Here is a 23,707-nt window from a genome sequence, read left to right as displayed (position 1 = left end):
CGGGGCCACAATAGATATATTAAAAGGGGGAAATCTGGTAAAGAACAGCATGGCCAAAGTTACTCAGGTGAGCGATGTGGCCCATGGGCCTCTTGTTTTTAATCTTCTGCTTCGCATGTTTGTTTTTATGCTTCGTTCTTATTTGCCCAAATAATAGCTGGTATCTACTGATAGAATGGGAATTCCGTATATTAACGTACTAAGAATTAAATTTGTTGACTTTTTGGGGTTTCAGAGTCATGTGACATTTAAAAATATCCTTTAACATGAAATCCCTATTGTAAATATATGGAGCTATTATCTTCATACAAAAGTATCTGATTATGTGCATTGATTTAAAAAACAATAAAAAGGTGTGTGTATGTGTGTGAGAAAGAGATAGAGATAGAGAGATTTGTCTATAGTTACTAATATAAACTTAGTAGTACAACAAGATGTGTTTGGGAAACACTGATGCCCCCTATGGCAACTTATAGCAAAGGTTAAACTTTCTCAAATGCAAATCAAATATGTTGGTACCCACAGTAAGGTCTTGTCTCAAGAAATATACCTGTGAAATATAAAAGCTCTAGCAGCATTCATTGAATAGATATGGAAAAGGTTAAAGTTTTTTAAAAGTAAGCCAAACATCAAGGTCAAGGTCAAATGGTCAAAATTAATGGTGTCCAAGGAAAGGTTTTCTCCCAAATAATACATATGTGAAATAAGAAAAGCCGTATCGCCAATCGTTCAAAAGTTATGGCCAAGGTTACAGTTTTTCAAAAGTAGGTCAAACTCCAAGGTCAAGGTAATGGAATACAATTGTTGGTATCCAAAGGAAGGTCTTGTCACAAGGAATAGACATGTTAAATTTGAAAACCCTAGAACCAACTGTTCAAAAGTTATGCCTAAAGTTTTCCAAAAGTACGTCAAACTCCAAGGTCAAGGTCAAAAGGTCAAAGTTGTTGGTATCCAAAAGAAGGTCTTGTAACATGGATTACATATGTGAAGTATGAAAGCTCTGGCACCAACCGTTCAAAAGGTATGGCCAAGGTTGAAGTTTTTCAGAAGTAGGTGAAACTCCTATGTCATGATCAAAGGTATCCAAAGGAAGGTCTTGTCACAAGAATTATATAAGTGAAGTATGAAAACCCTTCCACCCTCCGTTCAAAAGTTATGGCCAAGGTTACAGTTTTTCAAAAGTATGTCAAACTCTTAGGTCAAGTTCAAAGGGTCAAAGTTGTTGGTATCCAAAGAAAGATCTTGTCACAAGAATCCCACATGTGAAGTATGAAAGCCCTAGCACCAATTGTTCAAAAGATATAGCCAAGATTAAAGTTCGGTAAAATTTTGTAAAACTGAGTCAAACTCCAAGGTCAAGCTCAAAAGGTCAAATATGATGGTACCCTAAGAAAGGTCTTGTCACAAGGAATACACATGTGAAATATGAAAGGCATAGCTCCAACTAATCAAAAGTTATGGGCAAGGTAAAAGTTTTTGCGGACAAATAAACAGACAGACGGACGGACAGGGCAAAAACTATATACCCCCGAATCTTCGATACGGGGGCATAAAAACATCAAGACAAGGTCTTTATATCTCCGAACTGATTCGATACTCAAGAGCATATGTTGGTAGTACGACCAAAGGATGACTACACTTACCAAGCACTTAAGGACATGCGAAATTTGCGACAAAATAAACTTTCAAAACAAGCATTTTTCTTTTCATTGCAAGAATGGTCAACATCCAATCTACAACTTTATGTAATTACGTTTAATAAAAGTGTGTATTTACGAAGTTCGAATCTGTTTTCAAAGGCAGGGATCATCACAATTTCTTGAATCTCCGTACAATAATGAGGACGTCCACTTTTTTACTATGTTTGTCTATTGTTCTACGTTTCACAGTAGTTGTATATTTGCATTAATTATGTTGTGTCAAAAGGAGATTAATAGACAAACATGCGCTCATGGTTAAAAAGAGAAAAAAACTGCTTCTTCTTACATTCGCTCTCTGTGTTGTAACCAAGAATTGTGACATGTTGAATATTATAATTCACCACGTGATTTCTACCTCAGGTAACTTTTGTGAATACTAAACTCCGTCACGTGACTTGTAAGGTAGCATGTTTTGTGCTAACTAGGGCATTGTGTTCGAACAGGTTAAGTCATCTGACATTGATATAAAATCTGCTTTAATTACATTGATGTACTCACATTGTTAATTTCGTTTTGAAACCTTTGTCAGGAGTGTATTTGTGCCATACAGAATGGGAGGGAGATTGGAAAGAGTGATCACGTTCTTTTTTTCAAACATGTCATTGTTATTTATCAAGTTTAATTTTAGACCCATTCTTACAATGTTAGCTCCACCTCTCATGCATATCTAATGTTCAATCAAGGGCAGGTAAGTGTAAATTCACTATATTTGGAAAGCAGTAAGGACAAAAAACACTGAATCATTTTATTATATCACAGTCTAAAATCATTTCAAGATTTAAAATTGGTTCTAAATTGACAGGATTCTTTTACAAACATACAAGAGTGAAATAAGGTTTAGATATAAAAACAACAGAAGCAACCGACAAAGACCCAAAAACAGGCGTTAAGTGCAGTCATCCTTTTAAGCCGAGACAGGCTTCTAACAAATTTTTATTATACTATCTCGTTTAAAATCAACATTTCGCAAAATCTATGGTCATTACAATGATCTTGTTTGAAAATACAACTACCTATCTTTGGACTAAATGTATCTCAACAAATATAAGACCATTGTTTTAAACTATTTTGACTACGGATGACACCGTTTACATGTACTTGATCAATACAAAGGGATCACGGAGGGTGTGACCGATCAACAGGGGATACTTACTCCTCCTAGGCACCTGATATCACCTCTAGTGTTTCAAGAGGACTAATTTTTTTTGTCCTGTTCACCATCATATTCTAGAGTTTGGTCACTGTTCGCTATCTTCACCTTTTTCATTATGCATTTATAAAGACAAGGAAATGATTTTTCTGATAGGCTTTAAAGTACATTGTAAGCAAATCTTATATTTGTCAAACAAAGGATGCATTTTAAGAAAATACCGACTTCTTGTTTCGATTCTGTCTACACTCAAACATCTAATATAAAACCTTTTGAGTTAAATGCCAAAATATACGTGCCTCTTCATGCAACAATTGTCTTTGTTTTCATTACCCCATTACTTTTCCTACACGTAGAGGCGTACTAGGATTATTTTCTCTTTTTGTATGTTTAAATGTTGTGTTACTTTCTGTTTAGTGCCCACATTTCAAATTAGAAGCTTTCCAAAAAAACTTAACTCATTAAATACGAAATTTTCCTTTATGAGAATAATTTTTCAAAAGAAATGTAAATTTTAACTGAAATGCGAACAATATCATCGTACTTTCCAATGCAAAATTTGGAACAAATCGTTTTTTTAACTCGGAAAGTTTGCATTTTGTTCCGCTTCAATGATTTTTGATGGCATTATGGCCTTTTTTATTTTTAAGGGAAACCAGATTACACTTGTCGGTAGGGGACTAGTATTGCTTATGCTATACTCTCAGAATGCTTCTTCCATGTACACTAATTTTTTTTTCATTTTTTTCTGTTTCAGTGCGCCACCTATTTTTCCTATACATGGAGGATGGGGCCATTCTTGTGTACTTTTACACATTACATACAGAATGTATCTATGGTGTGTTCTGTTATGACTCTGACAGTGATGAGTATAGAGAGGTACTGTTTATCTATAGTTTAAAGAAAGATTGCATTCTGTATTCTCTCCGAATCATTGTAGTAAACACGTCTATGACATTAAGCTTTACAGAAGTCAAAAAAAACTTCCACAAATATCATGACTATTTAAATTCGGTATAAGTGAAGGTTCTTAAAAAAAAGATCAACCAGAAAGTAATTTTGTGATTTATTCAATATACTCTGAATAGGGATGAAAGTTAACGAAAGAAGAATGAAAGAACTTACAGCACGAGATGTGGGTGAAAGGCTAGAATCGGTGCGATTTTTTTTTCTTCTAAAAAACAATAATCTCCCTGTTTTAATGATTTTATTAGGTGGAAAGTTAATTACCTCAATTGCGCGTGGGTAGAACCTGTAGATGTTTTAAAACTTTTCTGATCCAAGTTTAAAGCTATATATGGCGCATCTAAGCTAAAAAATAATTAATAAATTGAGTGTAGATAAACATAATATATGTTATTTATGTTCAAATTTAATTTTTCACCCATTTTGATCTTGAATAATCGCATGTTTTTATAGTTATATTGGCTTTAAACTGTCTGTTATTTAAATGCGGAGTCGGTAAATAAATCGGTTATTGTTTTAAATTTCTAATATCTTGAAAACGTGATTGATTTAAATTGTGTAATTTACAGGAAAGTCCTATCTTTATATAAAGAAATAATACAATAGAAAGATCTTTTTAATTTAAGTTAGTCTGAACTTATAAAAAATACGCCATATATGACTTTAATATTGTTCTTTGCTTTTTAATCAGTTTTAGGGAGCGTCGAAATATCTTTAAATTTGTGCACATTTTTTTTCATTTTCTAAGGACAACCTGTTCAATTTTCAAACTCGAGCTCGTCACAAAGCTTTAAGTAAAGAGAATTCATGAGTCTTATTCTACTTACAAACTACCAAAACGCCAACAATTTTGTATTTGTTAAAAAAAATATTTTGTAAATTAACTGCCCTACAGTTTTGGTGGGTTTTTTTTTTGGTGAAGTAATTATATTTCCAGAGTTATTTAGGAAGACATAAGGACCACTTCTGTTGCTCTGTACGAGTCAAAATTGTAAAGTTGCCACATGATATGCTCTATCTTAAGAACCCCCCCAAACACCAGTTATAATCAAGCTGCTGCATTTAATGTGAGAGATCACAATGTGGGGTTAAAAGTATTACAGAGGAATTATTAGTTTGTTAATAGACTGCATGGTGATAGTGCTAAATGGGGGATAAATTAGAATTTAATGTTTGAGTTGTTACTGAATACTAGACTAATTATTTCATTGATTCTGATCATCCTATTTCTCTTGCTTTTGGGCAACAAAGCTTCATCTGTCAGTTTATTTTATACTCTATGGATCTTCTAAATTGTTGTATTATACTCAGGTGACCGTTAAGGCCCTTGGGCCTCTTGTTCTAAAGAACAGTATGATCTAATTTAACAAACTAGAATTCCTAGATTATAGAAACACAGTCCGTAGATAAATGATTTAGAGTCGTCTCTGCGCTGAGGTTTCAGTACAACTGGTGTAGTAATACATGTATAACTAATTTTTGTCTGCACAATAATCGACCTTTATGATCACTCAAAATGAAATTTATTTTTTATGACCAATTTTTTTTCATGAATTTGTACTTTTGCATGAATGTGCTCTTTCAGTGTAATCAATACCTGACATAATTTCGAAAGTCGTTTAATATAGTTTTGCTTCAAAAGGAAGTTACATTTAATAAAATTACTCAGGATATTTTGGGACACATTTAACAAGCTAGTAATGCATTAGATTATTTAAAACTGTTTTTTTTTCCCATGTAGATTATATCTATAAGGAGTAGAGTAGTGCAAAAAATATACAACACGCGAAACTTTATCAGATATTTTCAAGGGATTGGTTTATGCGGATAAAAGTAAAATTATTAATCTCAATATGGTCAATTTATCCAGTTGCACAATTCTTCTTGGATATGAGCCTTATGAACATTTACTACTGCCCCCTTTGAAATCTATAAACTGTTTGCTGCATGTTGTTAATGCGTGTTGATTCGCTTTGAAGAATGTACTCTGTATTAATTAATTTTGCACTCAGCAAAATTTCTCAAACTCTTCTGATTTTAAGTTAGAAAGTAATACAGTAATGATCTATGATTTTTAATATGAAGTTTTGTATTTTATTTTTATGTGTGCATATTGTTTTTCAATTTTTAATACCAGAATTTCAATGTTTTCCATTCATTATTGTTTTGCTATGTGTACCCAAACTTCATCACTCCCCTAAACTTTGGAATCAAAGCGATACTGAAAATTATTTTCATTGCATAAGATGATTTTAATAAATCATTCTTAACTGCATTTGAACTTGTAGAATTTCTGCACAATACAAGTATAATTCAATGCATTTTTATCCAAATATTTATGGAAATCTGTGTTTATTCTAATTATTTAAAATTAATAGTTTTATATTTTTATGTTATCACTTACAGGTATGTTGCCATTGTTTATCCATTACGAGCCCGATCACTGTGCACGGTACGCCACGCCAAATTCGTCATAGGAGCGGTTTGGATCCTCTCCTTTATCTATACCGTGCCAGTTATCTTCATCCAGGCAAGCTGAAATTTTGGTTTATTTTATATAATTTTTTTTAAATAAATTCCGAGGATTTTGTCTAAACGATATGAAGAAAATATTAAAATTTCACGTAAGAGTGCATATTCCGAATTGTAAAGAAATCGACTTTCTGTGTGCAATTTTTATCTTATCTAGCTGTCTTTTGTTAGAAACAAGGCAGCACATAGTAACAAAAATTTATAGAAATTAGATTGGCTTGATATACATAGGTTTGCGGGCGTTATAATTACATTTAGGGCAGTTTGGATAAAAAAGGTCCTCTCTTCCTCAATTTATTCATTTACCAATCCACTATCAGTATGCGATTAAAGCTTTAAATGTACTGTACAACCATTATGTCTGTCTCGTTTCTTACATCAGTAATAGATCTTCCAGAATGTCAATATCCTACCTAATTAGATTTTAAACCCCCTCCCCCACAACAGAATCCTTTAATTTGACTTGTGTTCACAAAGACGTCTGTTTTCTAATTGTGAAGTAAAAATGTGTCTCAACGAATTAATAGTACACGGCCTGTATTTAATGCAAGAAACAGTATTTACAAAAAAAAAAAATAATAATAATAAATAAATAAATAAATAAATAAATAAATAAATAAAAAGATTTTTAAAAAAGGGGGCGTTAATTCAGATTTGTAAGTTTTCAATTTGCAAAGAGGTAAATTCAAAGTTCAACATGACAAAATTCTTTTGATCAGTCTTTCCAGTCGTTAAAGATGCAAATATTTGATTTTCAATTTTTTCAGGACCTGCATGAAGTTGGTAGACGAGTCAAGGCCTACTGGTGCATGAAAAAGTTTTCACAACCAGAATACAGTCTTCTGTTTGAAATCTACATGTTTTTAATTTTGTTCATTGTTCCGATGACTATAATGGTATTCACGTACAGTCGCATATCGTACGAGATTTGGAATGTGACAGCGAGGCGAGCTGCACTGTCTGGAGGAAGGTTTGTGCCATTTAAAATTGAAAACATGAATTTTGTACCTGAGAAATATATACTTTTTTTATTTACAAACATGTGGAAACAATTTTGAGAATTTTCACGACAGTTTGAAATTTTGTCAGATCCAACGAAGTTGTTAAAGTAAAGAACAGCACGGGTGTTTGTGGACAGGACCCCCCCCCCCCCCCCCCCCCCCCGAATATACATCCTGGATTTTAAGGATATTTAAGGATATTTTTATTTATCTTTTTCCATAAATTAATCTTCTCGCACACATTTAAAATGTATTCCATATGGAAAATTCAAAAAATAACGTAGAATTAACGTTTTATTTAAAATCATACTCGCGGTATTTTAAAAAAGAGGTCTCGCAATAGTATTTAACAAATTGAATGTACATTCAAACTCTTATTTTTGAAAAAAGTCACTGTCTTCTTTTTTCTCCAACCATATCTAAAAATTCCGTGACCTTTGAATCAATAAAAAAAAATCAACGTTTATTGAACATATTTTTTCGAATTTCAACATACTTGAATACTGCACATGATATTGGATATGATTTGATCAAAGTTACGAAATCAATGCTTAGAGTTGTAATAAAATGTTGCACAGCGACCTGCCTCTTAAATATGACGATTCAAGATCATGAACATCCTTTAAAGTTATGGGTCGTAGACAACTAAATATTAAGTTTACGGCGGGTACGATCGGTCGAGAGGGATACTTACTCTTCCATGGCACCTGATACCACCTCTGATGTTTTTTAGTGCAGTGTTTGCTCTGCTATCGATTTGTATTGTTTCAAAGGACTTTTGAGCTTGATTACTCTTCATTTTAAGAACTCTCTATTTATAAACTGCACACTAAAGAGTTCTGTGGTATGTTTATGCAATTAGAGTAATCTGTCCTTTTATATAAAACAGAAATCATTGAAATCTGCAGTGTATTACTCAATTTGTTATAAATTCGAGCATTCTTAACATTTTGAATGACAAAGATAAATCAATTGAACACTTTATTTCCATGTATTTTCCTCATTACATAAACAACAGTGATTTCTCTTCATCAATAAGCTATTTTACCTTGGGGAAATGCCACACACCCTATGTTCAAAATTACATCGATCAATCAATACTTTTACCTCCACAATATGATTTTCCCTATTTCCAAAAAAATATTTTCCTTTAGGGTATAGAGGGGTCCTTAAACATTCTATAAGCCAGTGACCTTGACCTTAATATGCCCATAAGTCGGGATCGTCACAGGGTTTTAAGGCATTGGCAATATATAGTGAAAATTGAATTCATTCCAGTTACAGGTTCTACCGATAAAGATGAGACACAATTAAAAAAATCATTGTCCTGTGACTTTGGCCTATTCTCCTGTGGCTTTGACCTTTGAGAAATTATGACTTTGAATCATAAATATGCTATGTCTTAAGTTACATGTATAGGTGAAAAAAGCATACTAAGTTTTACTTTAGATTCGATCTAATCTGGGGTTACAAAGATATAACCCAGGAAAGACAGACAGATCTGGACGGACATGCAGAGAATCCAACAAAGCGACATTTGCAGAGACAAAATCAACTTTTAATAAGATTTTTTGAATGGATTTATCCTTTGAATTTGAAGGGTATTTGTTAAACCTTTTGTGTTTAACCATCACTTTCAGACACAGAGAGGAAGTGAGCCTAAGATCAAATCAGGGAAAGGAAATTGGTTCCTCTCGAAGATTACCTGGACGACATGTCAAAAGTAACTCGATCATAATTTCTGAGGACGCAAATACAAGGAAACAGGTACTTACGCAATACCCCATGCAGAGTTGCCGTTCGTTCCTCTCTGAAACACCCCTGCAATGAGCTCGCGTCAAGATTTTTGACATAAAGCAAACAACATTATATTCCAAGAATTATTTCAAATTAAACTAATCGTTCTATATCCATTTAGTAAATATCTACGTGAAAGGACAAATATTAGTGTAGGCATTTAATTATAACGAATTGAAACAGTTGCACTATATTCCTCGTGCTTATCTCTGTGATATACGCAAGCCAGCGACAGAGGTGAATGTATGAGCCAATGACAGAGAGTGATACTTACGTTGAAATTATAAATGTACCACTGATTTATGATACAGTAACCATGTTAGCAAACCTGTAAAAAGAGACCTGCTACTTAGATCCCAAATACACCTTGCCATTACTGCATGACCATGATTGCATCTTTAAATCAACATTATACAAATATAGCCCTTTCATAAGGTCGATCCATAGATATATATTGACTTCACAGAAAATCATATCGACCGAGCACGATATTCTTTTCTGTGAAGTCGAAAAATCTTTGGATTGACCGAATGAAAGGGCTACATTTGTTATATTATTTTTCACAGAAATTTACAGAACAAATTTGGAACAAACCAAAAGTTTTCGATCTTGTATTCTTTTTAATACACAGAGACTGGAGATCAAAATAAACTAAGCTGCTTAATATAACTGTGTATCCTTTATACTGATAGAGTAATTTAGGGAATGTACAAATTTAAAAGACTACATTTGTTTCATTGTATCGATTTATGAAAAACATATCTAACATGTTTAAATATTAAGTAGATCCTTATTCAAGACATTGCTACGTCTTACCAATTATAAGTTATAGGAATTGAAGTATAATTTTTTTTTTCAGAAACACCAAGTCATATAAGCTATAAGCTATTGTGAAGTCATCACTATTATTGTTTATAGCAGATTATTTCCATTTTTAGAAACATCAAGTCAATATGCATTTCAGAATCTTTAAATAGTAATACGTCTATATGCTTTTTTACTTGATCATGTGATCAGGTTTGAGCCAATCAGAGAGCTTGGAATAACAGAGAAAAATAATTAAAGTTGTAACTACTACATGTATCAACACACAAAGGATTGAATATTTCTATCAAGGGCTGCAATATTATTGATAATAGGCAAAACATAGTTAAGTTTGACATTGTTCCAATCGAGGGTTTCAGTTTTACAGGCTTGACACTGTTTTAGTATCTCGAGAACCTTGACGTTAGAGAAAATGACTGAGTCGAGATTAAAGCGCGCCTCAAGATCATGTACAAAAACATTCAAAAGAATAGTTCTAATTAAGGATGCTGGGATTATTTATCCTTGACACGATGTTATGAGACAAATATAGACAGCTAAACAGACAGTCAACTCTGCCAAAACCACAAGGATTAATGTCTTCATCGCCGAAGAAGACATAAATATAATTCAATAATTTTGCCTGGTGTTATTTAGCTTGATTACAAGAAAATTAAAGCTGTATTTCGTCGAAATATTTGCTCTGGGGGTTTGTTTCTCGTAAATTACACTTTTGATAATTCTATTGACGTTTTGCCATCAAATTTCTTCACATCTCAATTCTTAATTTCTTTATTGACATGCTGTGAACATCTCACAAAAATGCTACGCTCGTTTGAAATAGAAAATCTTCCTAGTCAAAATGTAATAAAATGCGCGTTACAGAATATCTGTTTTGATGATGCAGTCGGGATCAAAGAATGGGGGAGGAAAAAGAAATAACCATGGAAATTTTATACTTTGATGAACAAGAAAACAAAATCAAATACATTGCTAGGCAGCTATTAAGATATGCTTAATTTTAAAATTCTAAGAATTAAAAAAGAAATTAAAGGGGAAGTATTTTAAAATCTTCTTCTCAAGAACCATTGGACCAGAAAAAATTAATTTGTGTGAAAGGTTCTAAAAGTAGTGCAGATTCTAAATTGTTCAAAACATAACCCCTGATTGTAGGGTGGGAGACCACAATAGGGAATCGAAATTTTAAATTGTAATAGATAGAGAAAATCTTTAAATATATTTCTCTGAAGAACCACTGGACTAGATAGAATGAAACTTAATTGAAAGCATCCTGAGGTAATGCAGATTTGAAGTTGTTCAAATCATATCCCAAGGGGTAGGATTGGGCCACAGTAGGGAATGAAAATTTTACATTGAAATGTATATACGAACAAGAGGTCCAAGGGCCTTAACGGTCACCTGAGTACAATACAACAATTCAGAGGATCCATAAACTGATAAATGAAGCTTTGTTGCCCAACAGCAAGAAAAATAGTATGATTAGCATCAACAAAATAATTGGTCTAGTATCTATCTGCCCCCTCCCCTCCCCCCATTTATCACTATTCCCATGCAGACTATTAACAAAATGTCTATTATTTAACCCCATATTATTCCTTCTCACAATGGCCTCTCTTGGCCTTTGAAGAACATTTAAAAAGATAGGTTATTTTTGTCTCATTTTGCTTCATCTATTATTTCCAAGTCATTAAAACTATGAAAGTACTTCTTTATTATACAATAAATTTTCTTGCATAATTCTCTTATTCTATTAAGCTTTCAAATACATTATGTACATTGATTAATTATCAAAGGTGAATGGCAAAGGGGAATAACTTTGCTCAGTAGAATACAAGTTAATAGAGCCCAGGCCAGGACCAGAAAACTTGACTAAATGGTCCAGGTGTTCAAAATTCTGGTAAAAATACCCTTGCATATTTAAACTTTTACTCTGTTTGCCTTGAACATCCAGAGAAGCATAGAAGCTTTTCAAAGAAATGCATTTTCACCATATTATTAAATAAATAAAGCCCCATCCTTACACCAGAACATCTGACCCATTGGCCACGAACTCACAATTCTGGAAGAAGCACCCTTTCTCATCATAACTATACACTTGTTTCTTTAGCTTATAACCAGTAGTAGATAAAAAATTTTGAAAGAAATTATGCATTTTCACTATATACATGTAATCAATAGAGCTCTCCCCCCCCCCCCCCCCACCAGAACCCCTGACCCAGGGGCCATGAATTTCACAATTTTTGAAGAGGCATTCTTCCTTATCATAACCATGCACTTCCTATGTTTGAAAAATACCTTGGAGCAGAGAAGGAGACTTTGAAAGAATTCATGCCTTTTCCCTATATAATCAATAGAGCCCCGCCATACACCAGAACCCCTGACCCTGGGGCCATGAATTTCACAATTTTTGAAGAGGCATTCTTCCTTATCATAACCATGCACTTCCTATGTTTGAAAAATACCTTGGAGCAGAGAAGGAGACTTTGAAAGAATTCATGCCTTTTCCCTATATAATCAATAGAGCCCCGCCATACACCAGAACCCCTGACCCTGGGGCCAAGAAATTCACAATTTTGGAAGAGGCATTCTTGCTCATCATAACTATGTACTTAGTTACTTTATTTAATACTCAGGAGCAGAGAAGAAGATTTTCAAAGAATTCATGCATTTTCACTATATAATCAATAGAGCCCCGCCCTAACACCAGAACCCCTGACCCTAGGGCCATGAATTTCACAATTTTGGAAGAGGCACTCTTGCTCTTCATAACTATGTACTGAGTTAGTTTATTTAATACCCAGGAGCAGAGAAAAGGATTTTCAAAGAATTACTGCAATTCTACCATATAATCAATAGAGCCCTGCCCTAACACCAGAACCCCTGACCCAGGGGCCATGAAATTCACAATTTTGGAAGAGGCATTCTTGCTCATCATAACTATGTACTAAGTTACTTTATTTAATACCAAGGAGAGAGAAGAAGATTTTCAAAGAATTAATGCATCTTCACTATATAATCAATAAAGCCCCACCCTAACACCAGAACCCCTGACCCAGGGGCCATGAAATTCACAATTTTGGAAGAGGCATTCTTGCTTATCATAACTATGTAATAAGTTACTTTATTTAATACCCAGGAGCAGAGAAGAAGATTTTCAAAGAAATAATGCACTTTCACTATATGATCTATATAGCCCCACCCTAGCACCAGAACCCCTGACCCTGGAGCCATGAATTTCACAATTTTGGTAGAGGGGTCAATGCTTATTACTATGATGCCAACAGTTTGACTGCTTCTTGTCCAGGAGTAAAGAAGAAGATTTTTAAAGATTGCATTATTTTCAGTGGTGTCAGCCCCACCCCTCAGGCCCCAGGGGGGCAGGGACCATGAAATTCACAATTTTTGTTTCCCTTAACCCATAGATGCTATATGCCAAATTTGGTTGAAATTGGTTGAGCGGTTTCAGAGAAGAAGCTAAAAATGTTCAAATGTTAACACACGACGCACAGCGCACGACGCACGCCGACGGACGAGAACAGATAGCAATAGGTCACCTGAGTGACTCAGGTGACCTAAAAATCCTCTTCTACAGAACCAGAAGACGAAAAAAAATGAAACGCAAGTGAAAGTGTCCTGAGATAGTGTAAGATTCAAAATTTTTCAAATCATGGCCCCCGGGTGAAGGGTGGAAATACAATAAGGAAACAAAGTTTTATATTGAAATATATACAGGACAAATCATTTTAAGTCTTTTCTACAGGACCAGAAACAATGAAACTTATGTGAAAGCTTCCTGAGGTAATGTAGATTCTAAATTTTTAAATCATGGACCCCCTAGGTAGGGGCACAATAGGGAATCAAAGTTTTACATGGGATTGTATAAGAAAAAAATTAAAACTCTTCTAAGATCCACTATAAAACCGTTAATTTGCAAAAATTCCACTTTTTAGCTCACCTGAGCTGAAAGCTCAAGTGAGCTTTTCTGATCACATTTTGTCTGTAGTCCGTCTATCTGTCTGTCTGTCCGTCCATCTGTAAACTTTTCACATTTTCGACTTCTTCTCCAGAAGCACTGGGCCAATTTCAACCAAACTTGCCACAAAACATCCTTGGGTGAAGGGGGTTCAAGTTTGTTCAAATGAAGGGCCACGCCCTCTTCCAAGGGGAGATAATTAAGAATTGGTGAAAATTTGGTGTCATCTTTTAAAAATCTTCTTCTCAAGAACCATTGAGCCAGAAAAGTTTTTACTTAACAGAAACCTTCATTACATAGTGTAGATTCAAGTTTGTTCAAATCATAACCCCCGGGGGTAGGGTGGGGTCACAATGGGGGATCAAAGTTTTACATAGGAATATATAGGGAAAATCTTTAAAAATCTTCTTCTCAAGAACAACAAAGCCACAATAAGTCATATTGATATGGAATCATCTTCATGTAGTTTAGATTCAAATTTGTTCAAATCATGACCCCCGGGGTAGGGTGGAGCCACAATGGGGGATCAAAGTCTTACATAGGAATATAAAGGGAAAATCTTTAAAAAAATTTCTTCTCAAGAACAACAAAGCCACAATTAGTCATATTGATATGGAATCATTCTCAGGTAGTGTAGATTAAAGTTTGTTAAAATCATGATCGCTGGGGGTAGGGTGGGGCCACAATGAGGGATCAAAGTTTTAAATAGGAATATATAGAAAAAAAATCTTCTAATGTAGAACAACAGAGTACCGTCACAATTAGTCATATTGATATGGAATCATCCTCAGGTTGTGTAGATTCAAATTTGTTCAAATCATGAGCCCCGGGGGTAGGGTGGGGATACAATGGGGGATCAAATTTTTACATAGGAATATATAGGAAAATTCTTTAAAAATCTTCTTCTCAAGAACAACAAAGCCACAATTAGTCATATTGATATGGAATCATCCTCAGGTAGTGTAGATTCAAGTTTGTTCAAATCATAAACCCCGGGGATAGGGTGGGGCCACAATGGGGGATCAAAGTTTTACATAGGAATATATAGGGAAAATCTTTAAAAATCGTCTTCTCAAGAACAACAAAGCCACAATTAGTCATATTGATATGGAATCATCCTCAGGTAGTTAAGATTCAAGTTTGTTTAAATCATAACCCCCGGGGATAGGGTGGGGCCACAATGGGGGATCAAAGTTTTACATAGGAATATATAGGGAAAATCTTAAAAAAATCTTCTTCTCAAGAACATCAAAGCCACAATTAGTCATATTGATGTGGAATCATCTTCATGTAGTTTAGATTCAAATTTGTTCAAATCATGACCCCCGTGGGTAGGGTGGGGCTACAATAGAGGATCAAATTTTTACATAGGAATATATAGGAAAATTCTTTAAAAATCTTCTTCTCAAGAACAACAAAGCCACAATTAGTCATATTGATATGGAATCATCCTCAGGTAGTGTAGATTCAAGTTTGTAAAAATCATGACCCCTGGGGGTAGGGTGGGGCCACAATGAGGGATCAAAGTTTTATATAGGAATATAAAGAAAAAAATCTTCTTCTCAAGAACAGAGTCACAATTAGTCATATTGATATGGAATCATCCTCAGGTTGTGTAGATTCAAATTTGTTCAAATCATGAGCCCCGGGGTAAGGGTTGGGCTACAATGGGGGATCAAAGTTTTACATAGGAATATATAGGAAAATTCTTTAAAATCTTCTTCTCAAGAACAACAAAGCCAGAATTAGTCATATTGATATGGAATCATCCACAAATATTGTAGATTCAAGCTTGTTCAAGGCATCCTCAAGTAGAAGGGTGGGGCCATAATGGGGATCAAAGTTTTACAAAAGAACATATACAGGAAATGTCTTTAAAAATCTTCAATCTCAAGAACAACAAAGCCATGATCAGTCATATTGATATGGAAGCATCTTCAGGTAGTGTACATTCAAGTTTGTTCAAATCATGACCCCCCCCCCCCCCCCGGGTAGGATGTTAGACATATTTGAAACTCTGTTTTAAAGAACAGCAAAATCATGATTAGTTATATGAAGATAGAAGCATCCTCATCAGGTTTATATTCAATTTCATTCAAAACATGGCACCTTGGGGTAGAGTATGCCTAGAACAGGCAATCAAAGCTTTATATATGAATATATAGGAGAAGAAATCTGCTGACGAAGAACAGCAGGGCCGTATTGACTCAGGTGAGCGTTGTGGCCCATGGGCCTCTTGTTGTTGATTAATTTTTATTTTTCTGCAAATTATGGACGCCGACTTAGAGTTGGTTAAAATCAAGATCAAGTTTTATGTAATACAAGAAAACAATTTTTTACTCCAAGGCTATGTTAGTCATATTGATATTGAAGCATCCCCATACTGTGTGGATTAAGAGTTTCTGAAGAGTTAGAATTCGGGACGTAATATGGGAATTTTAAAAAAATCTCCTAAAAACAGCATGCAGTGCTAAAGTTACTCAGTCGAGCGTTGTGACCCATGGGCTTCTTGTTAAAGGTTGAGTGACCATTGTGAAGTAGACTGGGATGGAAGCTTTATTTGAAGTTGTACACTGTAATACTGGATTACAAATGTTTTAACCTAACAATATAATATTGCTATGTCAAAAAGTACCTGGAAATTGAACCAACATTATTTCAAATAATGTATATTTTACTTCTCATGATTTGATATTTTTTTAGTGTAAAAAAAAACTATGATTCTAAATTGTTCAAATCAATAGGGTTGGGAACACAATCCCTATTGTGTTCCCAACCCTATTGATTTGAACAATTTAGAATCTACCCTACCTTTGAAAAATTCTCATATGTTTTCATCTTTTCTAATCCAGTGGTTACAATATCTAGAAGAAGATTTTTATGCCCCGCCATGAATATGGCCGGGGCATATAGTGTTTGTCATGTCCGTCTTCCGTCCTTCCGTCCTTCTGTCCTTCCGTCCTTCCGTCTGTCCTTCCGTCACACTTTGCGTTTAGCTCTGTTCAAAGCTCAGTTTCAAAGAAACTATCCAAGATATTTTTATCAAACTTCATATGCTGATAGATATTGATGAGGGCTATGCAACTGCATCAACATTTTTTGACCTTGACCTTTCCTTTGACCTTGACCTCACTTTTCTTAAATTAGTGTTTAGCTCAGTTTTAAAGATACCATTCAAGATAGTGTAATCAAACTTCATATGTTGATACATACTGATGTAAGCTATTCAATTGCAGCAACATTTTTTTGACCTTGACCTTTATTTTGACCTTGACCTCACTTTTTTTAAATTAATGTTTAGCTCTGTTTTAATGAAACCATTCAAGATATTTATAACAAACTTCATATGCTGATACATACTGATGAGAGCTATTCAACTGCATCAATATTTTTTTACCTTGACCTTTCCTTTGACCTTGACCTCACTTTTCTTAAATAAGTTTTTAGCTCAGTTTTAAAGATACCATTCAAGATAGTGTTATCAAACTTCATATGCTGATACATACTGATGAGAGCTATTCAACTGCATCAACATTTTTTGACCTTGACCTTTCCTTTGACCTCACTTTTCTTAAATTAGTGTCAAACTTCATATGCTGATACATACTGATGAGAGCTATTCAACTGCATCAATATTTTTTGACCTTGACCTTTCCTTTGACCTTGACCTCACTTTTCTTAAATTAGTGTTTAGCTCAGTTTTAAAGAAACCATTCATAATATTTTGATCAGACTTCATATGCTAATACATACTGATGTAACCTTTTCAACTGCATCAACATTTTTTGACCTTGACCTTTCCTTTGACCTTGACCTCACTTTTCTTAAATTAGTGTCAAACTTCATATGCTGTTACATACTGATGAGAGCTATTCAACTGCATCAATATTTTTTGACCTTGACCTTTCCTTTGACCTTGACCTCACTTTTCTTAAATTAGTGTTTAGCTCAGTTTTAAAGAAACCATTCATAATATTTTCATCAAACTTCATATGCTAATACATACTGATGTAACCTTTTCAACTACATCAACATTTTTTGATCTTGACCTTTCCTTTGATCTTGACCTCACTTTTCTTAAATTAGTTTCTGAATCAAACGTCATATGCTGATACATACTGATGTAAGCTATTCAACTGCAGCAATATTTTTTGACCTTGACCTTTCCTTTGACCTTGACCTCACTTTTCTTAATTTGTGTTAAAATGTTGCATTACTAATATACCCTTGGCGGGGCATTCATGTCCTATGGACATATTTCTAGTTTAAAGATGTTTCCCTATATATTTCATATACAACTTTGATCCCCTATTGTGGCCCAACCTATTCCCGGGGAAGGTGAGCTTTCTGAATGTACATTACCTTAAGAGATTTCAGATTGATTTCATCTTTTCTGGTACAGTGGTTCTTCAGAAATTTTTAGAAAGATTTTCGCATATATTTCATTTTAAAACTTTGACTCCCTATTGTGGACCCACCCTACCCCTGGGAGACACGATTCGAACAATTTAGAATCTACACTATCATAGAAATCTTCCACTTAAGTGTCAACGTTTCTGGCCCTGTGGTTTTAGAGAAAATATTTTAATGACCTCACTATAATTTTGCCTTTTCTCGATTATCTCCCCTTTGGAGGGGCCATGGCTCTTCATTTGAACAATCCCTTTGCCAACTTTGGTTAAAATTTGCCCAGTGGCTATTGAGAAGTCCAAAATTTGAAAAGTTTATAGACGGACAGACGGACGGACGGAGGCCGGACAACTGGTGACCAGAAAAACTCACTTGAATTTTCATCTCAGGTGAGCTTAAAACTTCATCATGGTTATCAGCCTCCGGGTCATAAAACTTTAATGAGCTCACTTTTGATCTTAGTCTCACTTTTCTATTAATTCCTATTGTAAAAGTGAGATTGAGATTAAAAAGTGAGCTTTCTAAGTTTTATGGCCCGGAGCCAGGATTTTTTGTTGCTGACCTTCTTCGTGCTAGAAACAAATTGATAAGAGTATTTTCATCTCCACAGGTAATTCTCATGTTGATGATCATCGTATTTTTCTTTGCCATTTGCTGGGGACCAATTCTTCTAAATAATCTTCTCGTCGCCGCAAACGTCATAAGTGAACTCAACACGGGGTTCCTGAAGCCGATGAGAATGACATTTCACCTGATGTCATACGCTAACAGTTGTGTGAACCCTATAGTATACGGAATCATGTCCAAAAACTTTAAGGACCGCTTGCGGAAGACTTTTTCGAGACGGATTACGAGGAACCAGAGTTTAACAGCAAGCTCATTTCCAAGTAGAAGCTCTACCGTGAGAAATCAACACACCAATTATCAAAATTTAAAAGAGAGATCGGCACTGTAGATAAAGATGTGAGAAATCTCATAATTCCCACAAACGATGGAAATTTTATTGCTGTCATGTCAATGCGTTGATTAAATTTTGCTAAAACATTGTTTTTTAGCCTGTTTTAAAAAGTTGCAAAGAAGACAATATTTTCTACTGAATTTTTTTTCTTATCGATTTTACCTGCGATAAAAATTACAAATAAAATTTATTGGTATTGCTTTTTGTGTTGATTTTGTTCTTATGTCACCACGGAAAATGCCGGGGCCGGGATGTTATTGTTCCACCTGGTTTTCTTTGCAGGAGTTTTGGTGAGGATAATCTTAATAGGACAGCCTTAATAGTTGTGCTTGCAACATTTAAAAAGGCCTCCGTTGCAATAGAAATAGAACATTTGAGCTTGCAATAAAAAGGCCTCCGTTGCAATAGAAATAGAACATTTGAGCTTGCAATAGAAATAGAACATATGTGCTTGCAATAGCCAAAGTTTCGATCAGAACAGATGAACTGCAAAACAAAGTACTAAATATAATCATGAATTAGACTTTGTCTATTACTTAAATTATTTTACAATTTTTTCCAAATGTTTTAAATATTTTCAAATGGAAATGGATACCCAGTCCAGAAAATGAGACACTCGAACACACACACACTGGGATACTCTCCATTACAAGTGTTGATTCCCCAAGACATGATTCCTGCCAGCTTAAAAACCCCGTCCTTCATACAGACATACGGACCACCAATGTCGCCCTGTGGATTAAGTAGAAAAGATAATTCAGTGACAAAACATAGAGATTAATAATTTATTAAAAAAATTATAACGCAATGTGCCTGAACTTTAATGGCATCCCAGGAGAAATCTGCTGGCATGGGCAACAAATTTCATGACGTTGTATTGTAGCATTTATAGTTCAGAAATTGATAAAAAAAAAAATAATAATAAAAACTTACACTACAAGATAATTTCCCCTATTCAAAGGTACAGAGGTGGGAGTCCAGAATGGTGACGCCATTTATACTGGTCCACTGGTTCACGCACTGGGTGTTCCTTATGTTTGTCACCTGGGCCTCCATCAAAGCGTCGGAATTACTGCTACCCAAAAGTTCAGAAAAGAGTTGTAGAGGGTGTTAATGTATATCAAAGTGTACTTATATTTTCTGGAGGATATTACATCGACGTGCAATGTGTTCTCGAGGGTATATCTTCAGTAAATTCAATCCAACTTTGCCTTTATTGCATTCATAAAACTCTTCAAGAAAATTTTGTCTGATGACAAAGTCTGTTGAATATGGAAACAAAGAATCAATAATCCATTTAAATTAAATACGGATAACTTTGCACTATTTTAGCTCACTTGAGCCGAAGGTTATAACCAAAAAAATTTGAATTGAATTTGAATAATTTTCAATTCGCCCAGAATTACTAGCAGACGGCACTCAAGTCTGCCATTTTATTTAGTCGATTCCACAATCCTGGTTAGAAGTAAACATCGGACAAAAGGACTCTAAGAAGATTTAGAAAATCAGAAAATTTGCAGAAATGTTTTTCAGATATTATATTTAATTGGAAGAGAATTTGAAGACAGCGCCAAATTTGAAACTTTATTAAGTGATTACACATTTTGAAGTCCATTAACCTCTGCTACTGACCAATCAGAGTGAGCAAATAAAATAGATAATGCGAGACAATATTACAAGTCGGTAATAAATTCAGCCTAATATCAACTCCAAAGCGGAGACCAGTCTGTAACTCTGTTATCTTATGTGCAGACATTTCGTTGGGACTAAAACTGGCTTTTTTTTTCTGTTAAAGATTAAGTTTCAGGTTAGATAAAATAATGTTTTTGATTGGTTCATGCTATCTTTTATGAGGCCAATCAGAGAGCACATTTCCAACCCCGTCAAACTCAGTCTATTCGGTCAAGGGTTTATATGGAGCCCAGTAGATCAGAAACCTTTGACCTGGGAAGATAGACGTGATTCGGTGTAATAAATGTTTGGAAAATACGAAGATTTATTCAGCCCCTCCCCCCCCCCCCCCCAAAAAAAAAAACCTTACGCAAATGACTATGGTGTTTGACTTAGAATTGAAGTTTTCGATGTCATTACTATTGATGTTAATTTGTAAAGATAAAACTTCGTTTTATTTTTGTTGCTGTATTTAGCGCGTTTATATTATCTCAAAAGTGGTTGAGAGTAAGTACTATATTTTTACAAGTAACATCAAATTTGGCGGTTGTGGGGTCGACACTTCCTGCCTGAACAGGCTGACAATAGCCGGAAATTGCTCTTTGAGCAATAAGTCCGGCTAAAAAATCATATTCCAGTGGGATGAGCCCTCGATCGGGGAATGAATATCTTGGCTGAATAATTCTTCATAAATTATCTCCCTCACGATCATGCAATAAAGGTACATGCATAATATTTGTTTCTGAGAATAAGGAAACTGACACTTATGCCGACACTTTTTTCGTGTTTAACTTATTTGTTAAAAATCTACTCCACTCATTATTGAGACAAAATTATTTGAGATTTAGTTGTTTTAAATAAAAGATAATAAAGGATATACCGGTATTCATCCATTCTGACATAAAACCCTCTTTTCAACTGCAAGACTTCTAGATTTCATGATGGTAAATATCTGAAGTCTTACTCCCAGCTGTTTTTCCCCATCCTGTCATCCTGCAGTCAGCGATGTTAGAGAAATCCTCCGTCTTACTGGACGGTAAATTGGCGAGCTGAATGGACCCGCCCACGAGAAATGGTGTCTGTAGCTCCACCAGGGTTACATCGTTAGGTAATCCTGGTGAACTGCCAGCAAACTGGGGATGCTAAAAAAGTAGTTTCCGTCAACTTGTGAGATACTGAGTCTTTTTAAGCATATCCGATCCTCAGCCAGGAAGGATAATGGTTACTCTTAAAATTATTATTTAATTAAAAAAGTCTCAAAAAAAAGCTTGAAATTGAAATCTTTTCCTGCAACAATTTTCATTTTATGCATCTCAATATGAGAAAAAGTTCTTTGAAGTCTTAGAAACAGTGTAGTTAGAAGTTGACATTTTTACCCCATAAAAGAACAAGAGGGCCATGGGCCACAACGCTCACCTGAGTCAATATGGCCCTGCTGTTCTTCGTCAGCAGATTTCTTCTCCTATATATTCATATGTAAAGCTTTGATCTCCTGTTCTAGGCATACCCTACCCCCAGGTGCCATGTTTTGAATAAAATTGAATCTAAACTTTCTGAGGATGCTTCTATATTCATATAGCAATCAGGGCTTTGCTGTTCTTGAAAACGGAATTTTAAAGAGTCTGCCACCCATCATTTGGACAAACTTGAATGTACACTACCTGAGGATGCTTCCGTATCAATATGACTAATCATGGCTTTGTTGTTCTTGAGAATAAGATTTTTAAAGATATTTTCTATATATATTCTATTGTAAAACTTTTATCCCCTATTATGGCCCCACCCTACTACTGGAGAATGCTTTGAACAGACTTGAATCTACAATACTTGGGAATGCTTCCATATCAATATGACTGACTGTGGCTTTGTTATTCTTGAGAAGATTTTTTCCTACATACTCCTATTTAAAACTTTGATCCCCCATTGTGGCTTCACCCTACCCCCGGGGGTCATGATTTGAACAAATTTGGATCTACACTACCTGAAGATGATTCCATATCAATATGACAGACTGTGGCTTTGTTGTTCTTGAAAATAAGTCTTTTAAAGATATTTCCTATCTATGTTCTTTTGTAAAACTTTGATCCCCCATTATGACCCCGACCTACTACTGGAGGATGCCTTGAACAAACTTGAATCTACAATACTTGGGGATGCTTCCATATCAATATGACTGACTGTGGCTTTGTTCTCGAAAAAAAATTTTCCTACATATTCCTATGTAATACTTTGATCCCCCATTGTGGCTCCACACTACACCCGGGGGTCATGATTTGAACAAATTTAAGGTTCTAAATATAGGGAACCTCGATCCTTCAACTGGCGTCGGAATTTTATAAATATTATGGATTCTGTAGAGGATTACGCCAGGCGATGGGCCAGACATGAAAAAGAAGACCTTGACACTTTGTCAGAATGGATTAAATATATCAGATGTATGTTAAAATCGCGCATTAAAAGATCGAGGGGGAATATGAGAACCATCTATCCTTCTGTATTCAATAATCCAGAAGTGAAGAAAGAATTAGATAGATAACATGATCAGTACGTACTTGTCCCTGCTAACAAAGCAGGTAACAACATTGTTTTGTAAGGCTCATTATATTAAATGTATTTTAGAGGAACTTGGATTTAATTCTACAAGTGGTAATCCAACTTTTACTTATAGTTCCTTTTCTGAGGAAGACATTCTTCGAAATCATGTGTCAGTTTGAATATTTTTAA

The 23,707-nt window shown here is 34.7% G+C and overlaps 1 protein-coding gene and 1 pseudogene across 1 annotated transcript in view; one reads left to right on the top strand and one right to left on the bottom strand.

Annotated features, from left to right (window-relative positions):
- LOC133179059 (allatostatin-A receptor-like) overlaps nucleotides 1-19,471 on the top strand; it is a 39,990-nt gene extending 20,519 nt beyond the window's left edge. The window contains exons 2-6 of the mRNA XM_061313754.1: nucleotides 3,608-3,729; nucleotides 6,223-6,346; nucleotides 7,116-7,318; nucleotides 8,990-9,116; nucleotides 18,965-19,471. Of these exons, the coding sequence (XP_061169738.1) occupies nucleotides 3,608-3,729; nucleotides 6,223-6,346; nucleotides 7,116-7,318; nucleotides 8,990-9,116; nucleotides 18,965-19,309 (921 nt within the window). The 3' untranslated portion in view covers nucleotides 19,310-19,471. The remainder of the gene's footprint in view (nucleotides 1-3,607; nucleotides 3,730-6,222; nucleotides 6,347-7,115; nucleotides 7,319-8,989; nucleotides 9,117-18,964) is intronic.
- A 418-nt stretch (nucleotides 19,472-19,889) lies between these two features.
- On the bottom strand, nucleotides 19,890-22,402 carry LOC133179058 (chymotrypsin-like serine proteinase; annotated as a pseudogene).
- Nucleotides 22,403-23,707: the final 1,305 nt, after the last annotated feature.

Source organism: Saccostrea echinata, unplaced genomic scaffold (assembly GCF_033153115.1).
Source record: "Saccostrea echinata isolate AGI-Se365-2 ecotype Australia unplaced genomic scaffold, CSIRO_AGI_Sech_v1 ptg000004l, whole genome shotgun sequence".
In the NCBI taxonomy this organism is placed as follows: domain Eukaryota; kingdom Metazoa; phylum Mollusca; class Bivalvia; order Ostreida; family Ostreidae; genus Saccostrea; species Saccostrea echinata.
This window is presented reverse-complemented; position numbering and strand designations above follow the sequence as displayed.